The 18,761-nt window shown below is 35.3% G+C and overlaps 2 protein-coding genes across 4 annotated transcripts in view; one reads left to right on the top strand and one right to left on the bottom strand.

The window, feature by feature from the left end:
* LOC127526150 (uncharacterized) overlaps positions 1 to 18,761 on the top strand; it is a 260,787-nt gene that overhangs the window by 198,683 nt on the left and 43,343 nt on the right. The window lies entirely within an intron of this gene.
* Positions 7,926 to 18,761, bottom strand: part of LOC114652500 (anoctamin-2-like) — a 406,460-nt gene continuing 395,624 nt past the window's right edge. For all 3 annotated transcript variants that reach the window (XM_051920300.1, XM_028802904.2, XM_051920313.1), the window contains 2 exons: positions 14,630 to 14,735; positions 7,926 to 8,838 (listed from right to left, as the gene is read on the bottom strand). In XM_051920300.1, coding sequence (XP_051776260.1) covers positions 8,545 to 8,838; positions 14,630 to 14,735 — 400 coding nt within the window. In that variant the 3' untranslated portion in view covers positions 7,926 to 8,544. The remainder of the gene's footprint in view (positions 8,839 to 14,629; positions 14,736 to 18,761) is intronic.

The raw sequence follows: 18,761 nt of genomic DNA, 5'->3' as shown, positions 1-18,761 counted from the left end.
AAAAATTCTTAAGATTCCCACAGCCATTCTCAACAACTGCCAAACCATGCATTCTTGACTGCAGTTAACTGGGCCGGTAATTCAGTCAAATCACTTAAGAAAATTCCATGGTACTTTGTTGGGTAATAAAGAACAATAAACTGGATAAGACAGGAGTTTTTAATTATGTTCCAACACCATACATTCATAGGACAATGGACAATCAGTATGTGTTTGTTTCATTATGGATAATGAGATTGGGTTGACAGTAACAGTGATTTACCATTGAGGGAGCTGGTTTTAAGGGAGACTGCAGGCAGTTAACTGCACATAAGCTTGCATTTGGAGATTATCTTAATACGGTGTAGATGAGAGACATTAACTCCCTTGTAATCAGATCATGACTTTGACAGCATACTTTAGACCAAAGAGTGCTGATGAATGTCCTAATCACCATCTAACAATATCCCAGTTCCCTAAAAATACACTTCTTCCTGTAAACCACCCCAGCTTCAGAATTTTGGCAGACGGCCTAATAATTGGTGTATAATTTCTCACAGAAATGGTTGGCTGGCATATCCCTCTGGCAGAGATGGTTTACTGTCACACATGAGCCTGGGCTCTGCATGTGTATCTTACCTGACAGTAACATCAAACTCAGTACTGAAGGACTGGTGAATAGCAGATTACAACCTTGACACATTTGTATTTTTGTGAAATGTTTTCTATGAGAGCTATTATATATATTACTGATTGTTTTCTTACTTTTTCTTTGTGAATTGTGGCAATAAAGAAACTAAAGTAAATAATATGTTAAAGTTAATAAGTGTGCTGAATAATTGTCATAAGAAATTTGTTTAAGACTGCTAAGTTTATTAAATTTATGTAAGTACCTCTAATTAATGTTATTGTCAAAATTCAACATTAGTAAGAAATAGTGACATAGATGAGAAGACAAAATGAAAAGCAGTTAAAGGAGGCTGAGAAACTTCAGTACTTTCTAGGGCAAACATCAAGAGGTGTGCACAGTCATTAGTATGTCACTAAAAACACAAGTAGATGTTATTGAAGTTGCACCTCAGATAAGTTTAAAATGGATAAATTTAGGTCACCATGATATGAACACATTTCAAGATGTTAATAAAAAAAGAATCACAAATGCTTTAAAGTTGCAACAGATAGACAACAGTAAGCCAATGATAAATGAAAAAGGTAATTTCAGTGTCCTGCAATTACATTCTGTAATAAACTCTCAGCATATATAGTTTTACTTGAATTCAAAATCCATCCATCCATCCATTTTCCAACCCACTGAATCCGAACACAGGGTCACAGGGGTCTGCTGGAGCCAATCCCAGCCAAAACAGGGCACAAGGCAGGAACCAATCCTGGGCAGGGTGCCAACCCACCGCAGGACACACACAAACACACCCATACACCAAGCACTCACCAGGGCCAATTTAGAATTGTTGAATTCAAAATTCCAAATATAAAAGTGAACCATGAAAGAAGAAGTAAACAGACAGACAGACATTTAAGTAAATAGCAATCGAGTATAAAAATGTATGTAAAGTTTGCAAGTCTGTGCTAACATACTCTCTGTCACTTTCTCTCTCAGGGTGATAGAAGTGTAATGTATTGAACTTCAGACTGCAGTTCATATTGTATAATAAAGAATGCCTACACATCCAACAAAGTAGAACTTCATAAAGACGTTCAAAAATGTTGGCACAATACATATGCAAAGCAGGTTAGAGATTATGAAAGCAGTGGAATTCGAAAGGCCCAAAAAAAACAAAACAAAACAGTGTGATACACATGCAGAGAAAGTTAAAGAATATGAAAGCAGTAAAATTCGAAAGTATCAAAAAAAAGACTGCATTAGCGCAAACAAACGGAAATTATTACTCGAAATAAGGGAAAATAATAATCATCACGGACCAGGTGTAATTGAAAAACTAGCAGGACAAAGCGAGGTCAGAAATAAAACACAAAGTGTAGAAGACAAAGTAAAACGTTGTAAAGAGGTTCAAAAATCCAAGAGAATTAAAAGATTTGATGTTTGGTGAAAATGAAGTCCACAAACACTACAGGCAAAATATACGAATCTACAATAATTTGTTCAAAAAAATTCAAATATCAATAGTTTGGACAAATTCAAAATAGGTAAAGCAGTAATATTATCATCATCATATCAAGGTAGTCCAAGAGCATTGCAACAATTATATCACTATGCAATGGCAATATCCCGAACTATTGGTCGGCCAGATTTATTACAATGACGTGCAATCCACAATGGGCAGAAATTCTTGAGAACATTGCCACTAGCTACATCGGCTCAGGATATTTAGACTTTCGTAAGTACATTGTTTTATCAGAAAGTCTTAATTTTATTGAAAGAATTCGAAACGGTGTTCGTTCAAATCAGAGCATACATTTAAACGATCGACATTCAAAAACGGGGTTTACCTCACATGCATTTATTGATTACTTTGCAAAAAAAATTATTAACCGTTGATGATGTAGATCGGTTTGTCTGTGCTGAAATTCCAAACTAAGAAACCAATCCTAAATTACAAAGACATTAAACACGTGTCTCACAGACCTCATTTAAAAGATTCAGCATGTTGGGACTCAAAAGAAAAAAAGTGTTAAAAAAATTCCTAAAGCTTTCATTCAAACAACAGATTATCACCGATGAGATAATCGAAACGAACAACACTTATCACAGAAAGAAAGATGGAAAAATTGCGATGATTGATAATTCAGTGATTGTACCATATAACCCATATTTTCTCAAAAGATTCGATTGTCATATTAATGTCGAGTATATAAAATAGAGTACTCGTAATGTTATCAAAAGAACAGTCTTAGGACGAAATTCAAGCATATTTAGATACTCATTAGTGCAATGGAAAGGGGGTGGCATTTAATATTATTGCTAATGCACGGTCGAAGTCATTCTGTTGAATTATTACCAATTCGTTTACCAGGTCAGAATATGATTCAATTTAAAGAAGGAGAAGAAACTAAAAATACAAAATTATTGGCTTATTTTGAACTTAATAAAACCGACGTAAATGCTAAAGCATATACGTTTGCGCAAATACCTCAACATTACACATGGCAAAAACAAAAAGGAGTGTGGCATCCAAGAAAAATTAATTTCAAAAGTGTTGCTCGATTAAATATTGTATATTAAATATTAAATATTGTATCACCAAAAGATATTGACAATTTCATTTCAAATTGTTGTTATGTGAATCAAAAGGAGCAACGTTGTATAAAGATGTTCAAACTATAGATGGAACTACGTACGGTACTTTACAAGAAGCGGCACGAGCAGCTGGGTTATGTAAATCGGACGACTATATGTTTGAAATGATGTCTGATGCCACTTCTGTATTGATGCCTGACAAATTAAGACACTTCTTCGTGTACTTACAGTAATTATGACAGGTGAAGTTGATGCTTTACAATTATGAGAAGCGTTCAAAGGACCATTAGCCGAAAAGTCAAATGAACAAACGGCTCTTTCAGTCATCAAAGAATTGTTAGAAGTAGAAGATTTAAGAATGCAGCAATTTGGACTTCCAGAAGAAATGAACGAATCAGAGGTAAAGAAAAAGATAACAGCAGACGAAGATATAACAGTGGAAGACCATAGAAAATTATATCAGGAAATGTAATCATAATTAAACGATCAAAGATCAATTTTTGACACAATTCCAAAATGTCTTCTCGGAGAAATTAAGCAGCGGTTATTCTTCATAGATGGACCAGGCGGAACAGGAAAAACATTTTTGTATAAATGTTTAGTCCATTATTGCAAACACCTATGCAAAAACATTACATTGATAACATGGACAGGTATAGCAGCAATTCTTCTTCCATACGGTAAAACGGCTCACAAAATGTTTAACTTACCTTTAAATATCACGGATGAAAATGTTACATTGAACTGGAAAAAGAAGATGAAACAAGAAATGCAACAGAATTAAATATTTGTTTGGGACAAAGCATCAATGATCCCACAAACAGTATTAAATGTAATTGACAAAATGTTTCAGGATGTTTACGGATCTGAAAAACCATTTGCAGGAAAAACCTTTATACTGAGAGGCAACTTTAGACAAGTTCTACCAGTAGTCAAGAAAGGAGGCCGAAAGCAGATTTTCGATGCATGCCTAAAGAGTGGACCTTTATGGACTTTGTTCCAACAATTTCAAATTACAAAAAAATATGTGAGCAAATAAAAATTCGGATGATTTTGCAAACTGGCTACTAGAAATTGGCAACTTTAAAATTAAAAATCTCCCAATAAAAAAAGACTTATTATGTAAAAATCCTATTGAATAATTTTATCCCGAAGGATTATAAACAGAAGAGATGAGCACATGGGCAATTCTAGGAGCGAGAAACGATGAAGTCAAAAGAATTAATGCAAAAATTGTCGATTAATTACACGGAAAATTGATTAAATGAGTATCAATAGACTATGCTGAAGAAGTTGGTGGAGATGGTGCAGAAGATAAAAACATCAACCACAATATCCCATAGAATATCTACAAGCATTAACACCGTCCAGTCGCCCACCATCTGAATTACGGTTGAAAGAAAGATGTTATTACGTAATTTATGTATGAGTGATGGGCTATGCAATGGGACAAGATTAGTTGTATTAAAAAATGGTCGAACAATTCTATCATGTAAAATTTTAACAGGCGACAAGAAACGTAATGTAGTATATATTCCACAAATAACATTAAACACCAAAGGAGACCTTGATATGCCATTTGCTTTTGCTATGACAATTAACAAATCACAGGGACAAGCATTCGAAAAAAGTTGGTTTTCTTTATAAGAGAAAAATAAACTATATTTACTCATGGGCAGTTATACGTTGTGTTGTCACGATGTAAGTCCAAAAACTGAATCAAAATTCAATGCTATCTTGAAGAAAACATAATTCCAAATATTGTTTTAACCAATGTTCTAAAGTAAACGTGAAAATGATGAAATTGAAACAATTCCCAGAAAAAAAAGTCTTTAAATTGTATATCCGGTTAACCAAATAAGTAGGGGGTGGAGCCCCCTAGTAAACCCAAAAACAATAAAACCTTCCCTTTGGAAGGGAAATTTGCTTACCAGTCATCTGAGTCTGAAATTTGAAGCTTTTTAATTACATCTTTAGTGACTTTAACATCTTCATTATAGTATTTTCAAATAGTATCTGTCCACTTACAGTTACATCAACCTTAGGACACAAATTTTCAAATTTCATATGGTTCATTGGCATGGATACAGCAAAACACATACTTTGCTTTTAGCTCATGGTCTCAAAACAAGCAATACATGGCTATCTGGTCTAGAAGTGAGTGATGGGATTCCATCCTACAGTAAGTGTAGCCTAAACTTCCTGTGCACAGGAAAGAATTTACAGAAAACCTTTATTTATACCTTTCTTTACATTAATAAGAACGATAGACCAAATTATAATGTACTTAATAAACAGATCCCCAAGAAGCTCTGCTTTTTGGCACAAAAAGTCCAGTAGTAGGCCATGGCAGGCAATTTTTGGATGGATTGAGAGAGAGAGAGAGAGCAAGATGGTAACAATAAATGGATTATTCAAGTGAGTGCTAACATCTATTCAGTGTAAAACAAATATAAATGAAAATTCCACAGTTTTGCAATTTAGAGTTCTTCTCCTAAAATATTACATAATACTATATATAGGAGTAAAATTGGGTGATTTGCTTGGCACAGGAGAACCCTTCAGGGGACAACAGGCCTTGTATGTGTAGAGTATGTCCCAGAAAGAAAAAACATTCTTCTGGGAGCCAAAATTAAAAATATATACTGTATATAGTTGCCAACTAGTAGGAAGACTGTATTATTCCTTTTGTATTTTAAACTTCATCAAGAAAGTACAAATTATGGGGAGCACACAAGGTGGGGGATTATGGGTAGCACAAATGGTGAAAGGCAGTGAGTGGACATGGGGATTTGGAAGTGGATGAGCCATTTTTACAAGACAAAGATATGTTATTAATAAGTATTATTAGGAATTATTTTCACTTTTTTATTGCACTTTGAGCAGCTCCCTTGTTTTATCCCTCACTATGTACTATATAAATAAACTGACTTCTCCCTTTGGCTTCAAATTCTATACTTGAACATTAAATAGAAGACACACCATCTATAAATATAATTCACTAAGTCCATGGCAAGCAAGACGCACATAAGACAAAGCCACGCCCGCCAACTCACAGAGCCACGCCCACCAACTCTAAGACCATGGGATACTCACGACAGAGCCCCGCCTGCCAACTCTAACCCTCCTCCCGCATCATGGGGTATGCATGACAGAGCCCCGCCCGCCAACTCTAACCCTCGTCCTGAGCCGCTTTTTCCCGCATCCACCCTCGCTCTCGAGGCATGCGCACTGCCTGCTCATGTGCCCGCCCTCAACTCCTCACCTGAGTTGCTTTCGTCTGTGTACAGTCCACATGCACCTGTGAGTCACATTGACTGTTCATTTTCCAAACACATCCTGAGTCGCTTTGGTCTGTGCTATGGTCCACATGCACCTCTGAGCCATGTTGACTGTTCATTTTCCTAACATGGCCACAGCTTCACATGTATTTCATGGAAACAATTCTTCTTTCAATGTTATACAAATTCCTGCATCAGGTAACAGCGCTTGCAGTGAGATTTTGTTGCTGCAACTAGACAAAATGCTACGACAGGTTAATCCCTTCGCTAAGTTTTACATGCAAATGCATGCCATTATCACTCACAGTAATCCTGTTGCTGCTGTACGAATGATATTCATGGAAAATCCAACTCTGGATATGAGAAGGTATAATGCCCCATCCTGTCAAACTGATGTTGCTGCTATCTTTGTAGTTGAAGACGAGGAACCTCCTGCACAACGCGACATTTGCATATACCCAAGGGGAGATACTTGCAAGCGTATCTCTGTACTCAATATGAACTGTGACCCCATGGTTTATCCACTGCTATTCCATTACGGCGATGCAGGCTGGCACATACAATTGACCCATGTTGAGGAAAAGCGAACCGCAAAAAGAACACGAGTCACGCAGCTCCAATTTTATGCTTACAGGCTTTTAGCGACATTGACTTCTCAACCGTGACTCCGGAACAACTCAGTACGCGAGCTATATTAAGCGTCACCAACGAAGACTCGCTACACCTTAATGAACAAGTACTGAAACTTAACCCTACCGATGAAGTAACTTTCACCAGCGTTGACTCCATCATCACAGACGATCCCGCAGATCAAGTTTCATTCCCCGAAGAATTTCTTAACAGTCTTACTCCCACTGGCTTGCCTCCGCATAAACTCAAAATTAAAATAGGTTCAGTCGTCATGCTTCTCAGAAACCTCATGCCAGCAAGAAGTCTCTGTAATGGCACTAGACTGACTGTTACCCGCATTCACCACAATGTACTGGAGTGTAAAACTTATCGCAGCTCCTACCTCACAAACTATCCTTATTCCCCGGATATCCCTGACCCCATCAGATTCAAATTTGCCTTTTACTTTTACACGCAGACAATTTCCTGTTAGATTGGCCTTTGCAATGACAATTAATAAGGCACAGGGCCAAACTTTCAAAAAGATATGCCTGTATCTGCCACAACCAGTTTTTAGTCACGGACAATTGTATGTTGCTCTCTCCAGAGTTCCATCTTTTCATTCACTCACAGTCGTATCCTCAGACCCACCCCATTTGGACAACTGTGTCTTTCAGGAAGTGTTCACCCATCAATAAATAATTATGTGGCGTATGCTATGCCGCGGGTTGGCTAGTTACTGTATAAAAATGTAGGCATACATTTTTCTCTGCCTTCAAAACATGTACATTTACTGAAAACAGTCTCATCTGGCTTGAAAAATAACTTCAGTTTTAAAATTATTAGTGAAAGATGTGTTGATTTATTTTATATATTGTTACTTAAGAAGGTATTATTTTCATACAGGTAAAGTATTGTGGTACAAAGAGTCCATTTTCCCAAAAGCTTTCAGTTACTTAAAGTACAAGGGTTTCCCCTTTTTGCATACTGATTATGTTTTTCTTTACAAAGCACATATAGCATTAATTTAATGTCATATCAGAAATAGGGCATGTTTATGATTCAGTCCAGAAAGAAAACTGTGATGTCATACACTAATTTGCATGTATTGACTAAGGCTATTCATTACTCGCTCCCACAGGGAAACTGTAAAAGATTTCAGTTTTGTCCTTTCATTCTCATTACACATGATTTTTAACAGTCCATCATTACTCCATATCAGTGAAATGAAAATAGTGCAAAGCAGCTTGGCTCATTTGATTAAAGTATCTTTGACCAACTATTTTGGATTTTGCACCATTCCTCTGTTTTGTAGCAATTTTTGTAGTTGACTAGAGCATAATGTATGAGGTGAAGAAGCAAAACTCTCATTTGTGTTCATTTTCAGCACACAGAATATGAAAACAATGGCTTATTTCCCCTTCATAGTAAAGTTCTAAGGTTCCATAGAGCCAAACCTCAAACATCTGTGTGGTGGGAACTGAAGGACATATAGCTGCTGCGCTGCTCTCGAGTAAACTGAAAGCTTGCAGCCCGGTTGCGTCGGAATCCATTCTCCTGCTTTGTTTCAGGCTCTTGCTGGGTGGGTCGATCTCTCAGGATAAAGTTTTGAATCAACTGCAGTTTTTCCTGTTCCTCCTTGAGAAACACATCCACGAGCAGAGTCTTCTCCTTTTTTATCTGCTCACTGATATCTTTTGGAATATCAGGAATCATCCAGTCAACAGCTTCACTGAGAAACATCACTAGATTCTAAACAAAAAAATAAAATATTGATTACTTTAGCATACTAAATATTAATTAGTCCATTCTCCCCTTTTTAAATAGGACTATGGATGATGCACAATGATTAACAGCTGTATTTTGACTTCCATTGAAACCACTTAGAACATCAAAAGACTGGTTATTTATCAAAATTATTACTGTATGTATTATTTCGAGAGAAATATGAGTTTAATATGAAATTTATATAACTGGTTATATAAATTTACAATTATCTACTTGAAACATAATATATATCCATAAAATATATTTTTAACAATCTTCCAGTTATGTACGTAGGAACTAATGAATGTATTTTTGTTTAAATAAATGGCTTCAAAATGACTTAAGTCACAATATGGCTTCAAAATGACTTAATTCACATTTCGGAATAATCCCTAAATATATTTCTTTCTTTCTATAAAGCATAATTTATATAACTACAGCCCTAATGGCAAAAGAACTGTAAAACAGCCAGGAATTTGACTTCTTTGCTATATACTACTAGATACTCATTCATGAGAACCATGAGACGGAAATCTTCATAAATGAGATTTTCAAGAAAGAAAACTAATTCTGCAAGCACTAAATTAAATTATTTTTTAGAATGTGAAGTCCTACCTTCAGACCTGACATGGTATAACTATATGTCCTTATGTGTAGTTCCTTATATTAAATTTGGGAAGCACAGGGTTGCATTCCTGTTTCACAATTCTTGAACAATTCTTATTTTTTATCTGGTTAATCTTGTTGCCCCACACAAAATTTTAATAAATAAAGGGCCTACAGTAAGTTAGTGTAAGTGTGTAAGTTTCTAAAAGTGTATTCTCTGATTAACACATCTTTAATCTAGAGTGGTTCCTGTATAGCACCCATTGCTTCCAGGATGGGCACCAAATTCCCATCAATTATCTAATGGAAAAAGTGGTTTTATAAAATACTAGGGGCCTTCATCCCCTGCTTGCCATCTCCCCCGGCCTACTTCACGTCTCTGCCACTCGCGTATGAGGATTTCACTTTCACCAAACAACAAATCTTTTAATTCTCATGGATACACCTCTTCATTGGGAAGAAACACTGCTTTTCCCTGATGGCAACAGAAACCTACAAGTCTCTGACTTAAAGTTTAAATCCAAACAATATATTTGATCTCTTTTCGCTGTTCCGTTATTTCACTGAGTAATAATTTCCATTTGTTTGCGCCAATGCGATCTTTACTGTCATTTTTTTGAGACTTGCTCTGCATGTGTATCATGCCAACGTTTTTGAATTCTTTACGACATTCTACTTTGTCATCTACTCTTTGTCTTTTATTTCCGGCCCTGGGTGTGGTTAAATCTCTTGGCACAAAGTCTTGTCTCGCAGGACGTGAAAGTATCTCTGAAAAAGTCACGTCTCGTCCCATGATTTTTTTGATTATAATAGAGAGAAATACTAGTACATTAGACACTATTTTTAATACTTCCTACCTAGATCTCAGTTTAGTCAGGGTACACCTACTGTGATATGCCCAAACAGAGAGTATTTGCTATTCAACCATTTTATTCAGATTTAACAAGACAACTTAATAGAAAACACAAAGCTTTCACTGTGAGAGCTAATGATGACAAAACTATTAACGGAATGATCCTGATTGAGGATTAATCTGTAGCACAATCTTCCCTGCAACCAATAATAAAGAAAGGGTGCCTAAGAAGATCATCTAGTCTGACAATGTTGCAGCAGGTCTTTAAGTTCCTTCTATTGTAAAAGGAACAACAAGTCACTGTTTTTGCCTCATTATTTGTAAAAAAGTTAAAGGCAAGCTGCAACAACAGAAAGCTGCTATCAATGGTTAACCAAAACCAGACTAGGATGACCCCAGAAGTCAAGGTCAAAAGCCATGTTATAAATAAAATGTATTATTGTTATTAAGTCCATTATAGCATGATTACTTTGTTATCAAGTCTTCAATATTTAAGCCCATCAAGTGGATATTAAAAGCAACTCACAATTTCAGTCATTTTTCTAAAATATGTTTCTCTGGTACAGTAGAACCTCGGTTCACGAACGTCTCAATACACGTACAAATCGGTTTACGACTAAAAAGTTTGCCAAACTTTTGCCTCGGTTCACGACCACACATACAGTATACGAACAAGCCAGTTTCCCTTTCAGTTTGTACGTGTTCAGTCTCTCCCTGTGCAGCGAGCAAGAGAGAGAGAGCGAGAGAGCGCAACGTACACACGAGAGAGAGACACACACACACACAGGCGCGCGAGAGAGAGAGACACACACACACACAGGCAGCGCGAGAGAGGGAGAAAGACATACACAGGCAGCGTGAGAGAGACGCAAACACACAGGCAGCGCGAGAGAGAGAGAGAGATGCACACACACACAGGCAGCGCAAGAGAGACAGCTGGATGCATAAGGTAGGAAGGCAGTTAAAGAATGCACTGGGCTTGATTTTGTTTTCACTTCTGTTTACAGCGATCAGTTCGCTGCGTGCATTGTTGCAATGTTACTTTTCTTGGTGGTTTATTAAATTACGGATTTTTTCAAATGTTCATTTTTTTCCCTGTGCTTAAAACTCATTAAAAAAAAGTGTTTTTAGCCAGTGGTTGGTAGCGCTATAGCGCAAACTATTGCAGTGTTAGTTTTCTCTGTTGTTCAAGGTTTTCTCAGTGTTATTCAATGTTTTTACATTTATTTTACATTTACACTGTGCATTCTATGGTTTAATTAACTATATTTGTGCTTAAAAACTTTAAAAAATATATATATTTACATACAGTTCGTATGGTCTGGAATGGATTAATTGTATTTACATACAATCCTATGGGGGAAATTGCTTCGGTTCACGACCAAATCAGTTAATGACCAGAGTTTTGGAACGAATTATGGCTGTGAACCGAGGTTTCACTGTACAGCTATTAGAGAGCTGGTAGCTATGCTATGACGAAAAGTAAAACCACCCTGCAACAACCTTAAGGATCAGAGGAGCATTATGAAGTAGGCTCCCTTTACCTGTAATGCTTCACAAATACAATGTCTCCTGTAAACCACCTGAGGCATACTGTAACAAATCACTAAAAAGCAGAGGTGGACATGTACTCCTAGAGTACATTGCATGCCAATTTGCAAAGCCCACTAATATTAAATATTTAATGCCTTTACCATACTATGGTGGACACTGCCTTAATGACTAATTTACTTGCTTATGTTTTACATGAGAATCAATTTTAATTGCCAAGGAATTCTAATCCTGTGTTTCTGTATATCACTGAATTTTACTTTCCTCTAAATGTCGAACTTAGATGCCTAATCTCTAAAATTGGACCACTATAATAGGTTATTACACATCACATTATTTATGTCTGAGATGTTCCCAGAAAAGAACAGATGCAAAAAAGATTGCATTGCTTTTTATGCTCTTGATCTAGAATGTTTACTATTTGATGGACTACTGGTATGTAATATGCTGCAGCATAATGGTACACTTGTTTCAATCCAGGGCACAATGTGGTGCTTCCAATTATTAGCAAATTTTCAAAACCACTAAATCATATGCAAACTAAAAAGAAAAAGGAGATAGTTAATCACTGATATAGCTAAGTAAATAAAGTAATTTAATTATTTATATAGCTAAGTAAGTAATAAAGAAAAAGTTTATTATTTATCGTAAGCATGAAGAGCCCTGATAGGCAGTCCTTTTCCTGGACCTTGTCTTGAAAGATTCTAAAGTAAACCCTTAACACAAACAAAATGCAGTGTTTGAGAGGTTCTAAAAATGTCTGCAGATATCAAGGAAGGGAACCCTGAGTTAATGTCAAATGAAAAAACCTAGAGCTGAACCAAGTATAGTGGTTAATAACTGAGTAAAATAAACTCCACAGGCAAATGGTTAAGTGGTGAAAGCTGAAAAAATGCTAAAAATATTTTTCTCTGGTACTGACGGCACTGCTATACTTTCAAGCTGTTTTTCTTCCCATGAGGAGCGATACCAAATATGGAGAGTGTCTTATAATACATGGATGAAGGATTTAATCATCTTATTAGACAGCTAGCACCTACTTGTACTGGAAAATAACCAGGATGGTGTGGGTGACCAGCTGAACTAGGTCTTTGGAACTGTTGCCATGTCTGACTTTGTGTTATAACCAATCATGGACATGAAATCTGTTTCCTGCCCTGCCATCCCTCCAGAGTTTATTATCTCCAGAGACACTGTTCACTGATTTTTTTGTTTTCTTTTCCTTTATTACCAACTGCACACATCTTAATGATAATATTAATAGACATATATTATTAGGATCATTTCATGCAAGTTTGAAATGGCTTGTTTTCTGTTTGTTTAAACTAATCTATATTTTAATGTATGTGCATTATGCAATTTAAAAAGTTTATAATTGTATTTTATCCATAAACTTGTTACAGCACTCTGAGCCTGCTTTCTGAAAGCTCAGAGTATAAAGTCAAAATGTTTGATATCAACTAATACAGTGCAAAACAGTTAATAACAAAAAATTATCAGCATTCCCAACAAAACCATTCAGGGGAAAAATGCCTTTGCTTTCACACATGTGAAAAATGATATGCATCGATAAAGCAGACTGGCAAGTCTAAGAGGACATTAAGAAAAATATAAATTCAGACATAATCTTGAAAATCATTTGGATGAAAAAAATACATTTAGTGTCCTTTGGTTTGAATTCTATTTTAGGTTGAAGGCACTTCCTGGCTTGTGCCCTGTGCTGCTGTGATAGGCCCCACTCCCCAGGACCCTGAACTGGACTCAGGAGATTTATGAATATTATATATACAAAATAATTGAGGAAAAAAGACATATACGTAATATTATATATAAATAAATATAAAACATTTATTTGTATGTTTTTCAAGAAGTTGTACAATGCTATTATTGCTAAACTAATTACTGCATTTGCTTTTTAACTGGATTTAGTTTGTTAACGAGTGTCTAACAAAACCCTTTTCCAGAGAATGTTATTGCAAATCTATTGCCAAGCTACACTAAACACCTTCTGTATATTTAATTTACCAGCTAACAGCGGCATCTTTTCTTTACTATTTTTTTTATTATGATTAGACTCTTTTTGTGAATAATTACTGTGTGTTTTCACTGACTGGTGCAATGCATAAAACTAACCACATTATCAGACTATATGCATCTTGGGGTTCTGTACTATTATATTATGTTGTTACATGGAGGACTTCATAATTTTAAAATACTAGTACTCTTAAAAGTCTGGTAATGAATAAATACAAAAAACGACTCATTTATCATATGAAATATGTGGATTTGCCATTTTTGTGCCTTTATCTTTGTTTGTGATTAGTAAGGTCTACATCTACACTATTTATGTATGTTTAACATCTTGCTATTACAATTTATCATTTTGAAGGTTGTAAAATATTTTATATGTAATAGCTTTTATCGTTTTTTTTTTAGCTTGTATTTTTATGCAAGATCATGATTAGACCACACATAAATAAACAATAAAGTACTCTGATCAGGACAGTTGCAATCTAATTTAATACTTACAAACTTTTAGTAATCGTGTAAACTTGCATTAGACTTAGCTTGTTTAAAAATAAATAGAAAAGTTCCTATTAAATTTTGATATGCCTAAAAATTATTCATTCTTACTTGTCTTAGTGGACAGTTGCCACAAAACACTGGCAAACAGGGTTCAGCTATATATCAAAAAGTAAGCATTCCTCCTAAAATACCATTTCTGCTTTACTGAAAATATAACAAACTTTATATCATTTAACTCACCTGAAACACAATAACAAAGGCAAGGCGAATAGCAAGGACAGACCAATATTGTTTAGAGAATTCATAAGCATTTGTTGACCAAGGTGGTTCTCTGTAGTCCTTATACCTGGGGGGAGGAAAGAAATTTTTTCCAAATTATTCAGACATCAAACTATGTAAACAGAATCGTCCAGTTAATACTATAGACACCACAAAAATAAAAAAGGAAATCATCTCTCCAAAAACTGGTGATTAGTCAAAACTAATTTGTGCTTAAATAGTTAGCACTTCTCACATGATGTGTGTCTGCGGTGAATGCTGCAAGAGCTTATTATACTTTGAAGAGGTCAGAGGATTACTGGATAGTCACTTAAATATTCTTTAAACGTTTGATATAATTTGTTTTATAATATAAAAGGAAAGAGATTAAGGAAATAGGAGTATCTTATTAAGGTATTTAATATGTATACTTTTTCAAATTGACACATATATTTATTTTATCAATAATTCTGGTTGCATGCCACAAATATTACTGTTTTTGTAAATGATTTATTTTAAACATTGACATGAAATAAATTAAATAGGAAGAGCATTTGCAGATTATAAGAGAGCACTCTTTCCACTGGATTAAAATTTCAGCACCAATTTCCTGAAGAGTTTAAGCACAATTAGAAAAACACAGAAAAACTGCATTGTTGATGGTGAACATTGTCTTAGGAAGTAAGGTTTTTTTATACATCTTGTTAAACCTAGGAACTGAGTCACTACAATTTTAAGTATCTTTTGTCATGGTTTTAAAAAAAAACAAACAAACTTTTTATATAGTCTGTACTCTAAATCAGATTACCTAAAAGCATCACCTCATTTAAAAAGAAAATCCTTATATGTAACCCTTTTTAAAAGTTCTTCTAAATATGGATGCTGCTGTGCAATGGCAGTCAAGGCTAACAGTAAGGCCTACATGTGAAAAAATTAGTTTTTTTCATTTAAATATATACTTTTGGAAAAAATCAGCACACATCATAAACAGGAAACTAAATACTCATTGGAACAACTTTTTGAATTGAAGATTTGCCTCTCCCCATCATTCGTTGGTCAAGTGTCCTGTTTTCTCACCTACCACCTGACAGCTGCTTGTGTATCGTACCTGCTGAGAACTGCAGCACTAGTCTGTAACTACAGAGATGCAGATGTTTTACATGCAAGTATTTCACTATGTCAGAACATTTTAAGTTAAGTTCGTTTAAAAACTTTGTCAAATAATATAAAGAAAATCCTCAAAACTGAAACTGATTTCTTTTCTTAACATTATCAACCTCGGCAGCAGTACCTCGGTCCCCCAAGAACTGCTTGGCAGCCACCAGTTTGAAAATCACTTGGCTACATTAATGAATGCACAACTTCACAGTCCTTAGGAAAGTGGACATGACAAACTCATGGATCTGCTTTCTTAAGGAGTTTAATTATGGTGTTCACATCTCACCTAAAACTCTTAAATTTATAACTTAAAGGTATTACAGTTACAATTTTGGGGTTTATGGAAACTTAAAAAAAAAAAAACTGTAAACATTGATTTTTCATTTTATTTTCACATCCTGAGTTTGTGCATTTGTGAACCATTTTGATAGATAGGTAATGTCTCCCTACACAGTTTCAGATACATGTATGGTTTTGTGTTATTTTACTTCCTTATTTATGTGAAAACACCATCTACGATGGTCACTGTAAAAAGACAAGTGAACAGGAACATATTATTATGTCTGTGGAAAACAGTGTCAAGGATCTGTGATTAAATTTCCAGTTTCCTTTCGTTGTCTTAAACATACCTCAGAAAAAACATATGAAGTGTTTTCTTAAATTGAAACCTTTGATGCTTCAAAAAGTAGAAGTACTTGTAGTTTTAAGGCATTTGTTTTTTGTTTGATTGATTCCTCTAGACCCCATTATAAACTACAAAAACAAATATGGTATTTTTTAAAAATCAAGCAAGACTTGCATAGATGGTCAACCCTTCAACTCACTTTAGCTGGAAGAATTAACATTGTTAAGATGAATATCCTCCCTAAGCTTCTCTTTTTATTTCAAAATATTCCAATATACATCAATAAATTGTTCAAGAAATTAGATTCAACCATAACCACATTTATTTGGAATTCAAAACATCCACGTATCCAAAAAGCGACCCTACAAAGGCCAAAGGCAGAAGGTGGCATGGCTCTGCCTAACTTTCAGTTTTACTACTGGGCAGCAAACATACAACATATAAAAACCTGGACATTGACACAAATAGATGAACATATGCAGGCTTGGTCTGCAATAGAAATAGAATCCTGCAGTTCATCTTTATATTCCTTGCTTTGCGCCCCAATAAATGCAAATTATCGCCAATATACTAATAACCCAATAGTGCTTCACTCACTCAGAATATGGAACCAATGTAGGAAGCATTTTAAGATAGAGAATCTTTTATCGGTGGCACCTCTGCACGAGAACCACCTTTTTCAACCATCGCAAACATATGCAGTTTTTAATGTCTGGAAAAAATTTGGGATTAAATCACTTAGAGATCTGTACATAGACAACGTCTTTGCCTCCTATGAACAATTACATTCTAAATTTAACTTTCCAGCAACACATTTCTTTCACTATCTTCAAATTAGAAACTTTGTTAAACAGAACCTGCCCAATTTCCCTCATCTCCCCCCTCCCTCTATGCTGGAAAAAATACTCATCAATTTCAAGGACTTAGACAGAACCTCTGCAATATATAAAACCATTTTACAGTCCCTCCCTTTCAAAGATCCAAGAGGACAAAGGGAAAAGGATGTCTCCCTCAACATATCAGAAAAGGAGTGGAAGGTAGCAATGCAGAGAATTTACTCGAGCTCCATATGTGCAAAGCATACAATTATTCAACTAAAAATTATATATCGAGCACATCTGTCTCACTTAAAATTATCCAAAATGTTTCCAGGGCAAGATCCAACCTGCGAACGCTGCAATCAAGTTCCGACCTCACTGGGTCACATGTTCTGGGCTTGCACCAAATTAACATCATTTTGGACCAAGATTTTTAAATACCTTTCAGACAGCCTTGGTGTCATAATCTCTCCTAATCCACTAACAGCTCTGTTTGGTGTACTTCCAGAGTGGCTTAAAGTGGAGAAGGACACACAAACTATAATTGCCTTTACTACACTATTGGCACATAGACTTATCTTGCTCAACTGGAAGAATTCTAACTCTCCCCTTTTAAGTCAATGGGTAACTGATGTTATATATTATTTGAAATTGGAAAAAATAAAATTCTCAATTTTTCCAAACCTGGCAGGAATCGATAACATTTTAGAATAAGATTTTAAAGCACTGAGGAAGCAGATTCTCTCCCTTTTTTGTCTTCTCCATTTATCTATATTCACTTATTACTCTATTATTATTATTAATCTATTTGCTTATTTTTACTAGGTTTAAATTTTATTCTGCTGGCCATGCTCTCTTTCTCAGGGGTGGGGGTTGATTTGTTTTCAATCCTATTCTTGTAAAATTGATGTATTTGTATGAAATGTTGTGTGATTTCAATAAAATCAATAAAATTAAAAAAAAAATTTAGGAAAGCTTCAGTTAATGACACAATGTCTTGTAGAAAATCATTCCTTTAAATAGAAAGCAAACAAGCACTCAAAGCAAACTCAGGTTGTTTAGATAGACAAAACAAGTTGCTGACTTCAAAAAATTCTGGTTTTAGCACAATGGAACAGGTGAGGAAATAAGGTGTATTAAGTACTCCCATAATCAGTTATTTGCATTGCAATGGCGAGTACCTACTGTAAGTAGCTTGATTACACTTTACCGGAGGAGCTATTTGTCCACAGATGGGGAGGGCGACATGCCAGCGACAGAATTAAAGTAGGTGAAAGGGTTTTAGAACTGGTCTTTCCATTTACTTAATGGGAAATGTTTGATCGCTGACAAAATAAGATGAATTGCCTGAGCTTTTAGCAGTTCATGGAGCATATGAGTGTAGTGGCATTTTGTGCTTAACAGAGAGCTGGCTTAAACCTGATATACCTGACACTGTTTTAATGCTGGACAGATGTCATCTTATTTGAGCAGACAGAGACCCAGTGCATTGTGGAAAAAAGGCAGGAGGGGG

This window comes from Erpetoichthys calabaricus, chromosome 1 (genome assembly GCF_900747795.2).
Source record: "Erpetoichthys calabaricus chromosome 1, fErpCal1.3, whole genome shotgun sequence".
In the NCBI taxonomy this organism is placed as follows: Eukaryota; Metazoa; Chordata; class Cladistia; order Polypteriformes; family Polypteridae; genus Erpetoichthys; species Erpetoichthys calabaricus.
This window is presented reverse-complemented; position numbering and strand designations above follow the sequence as displayed.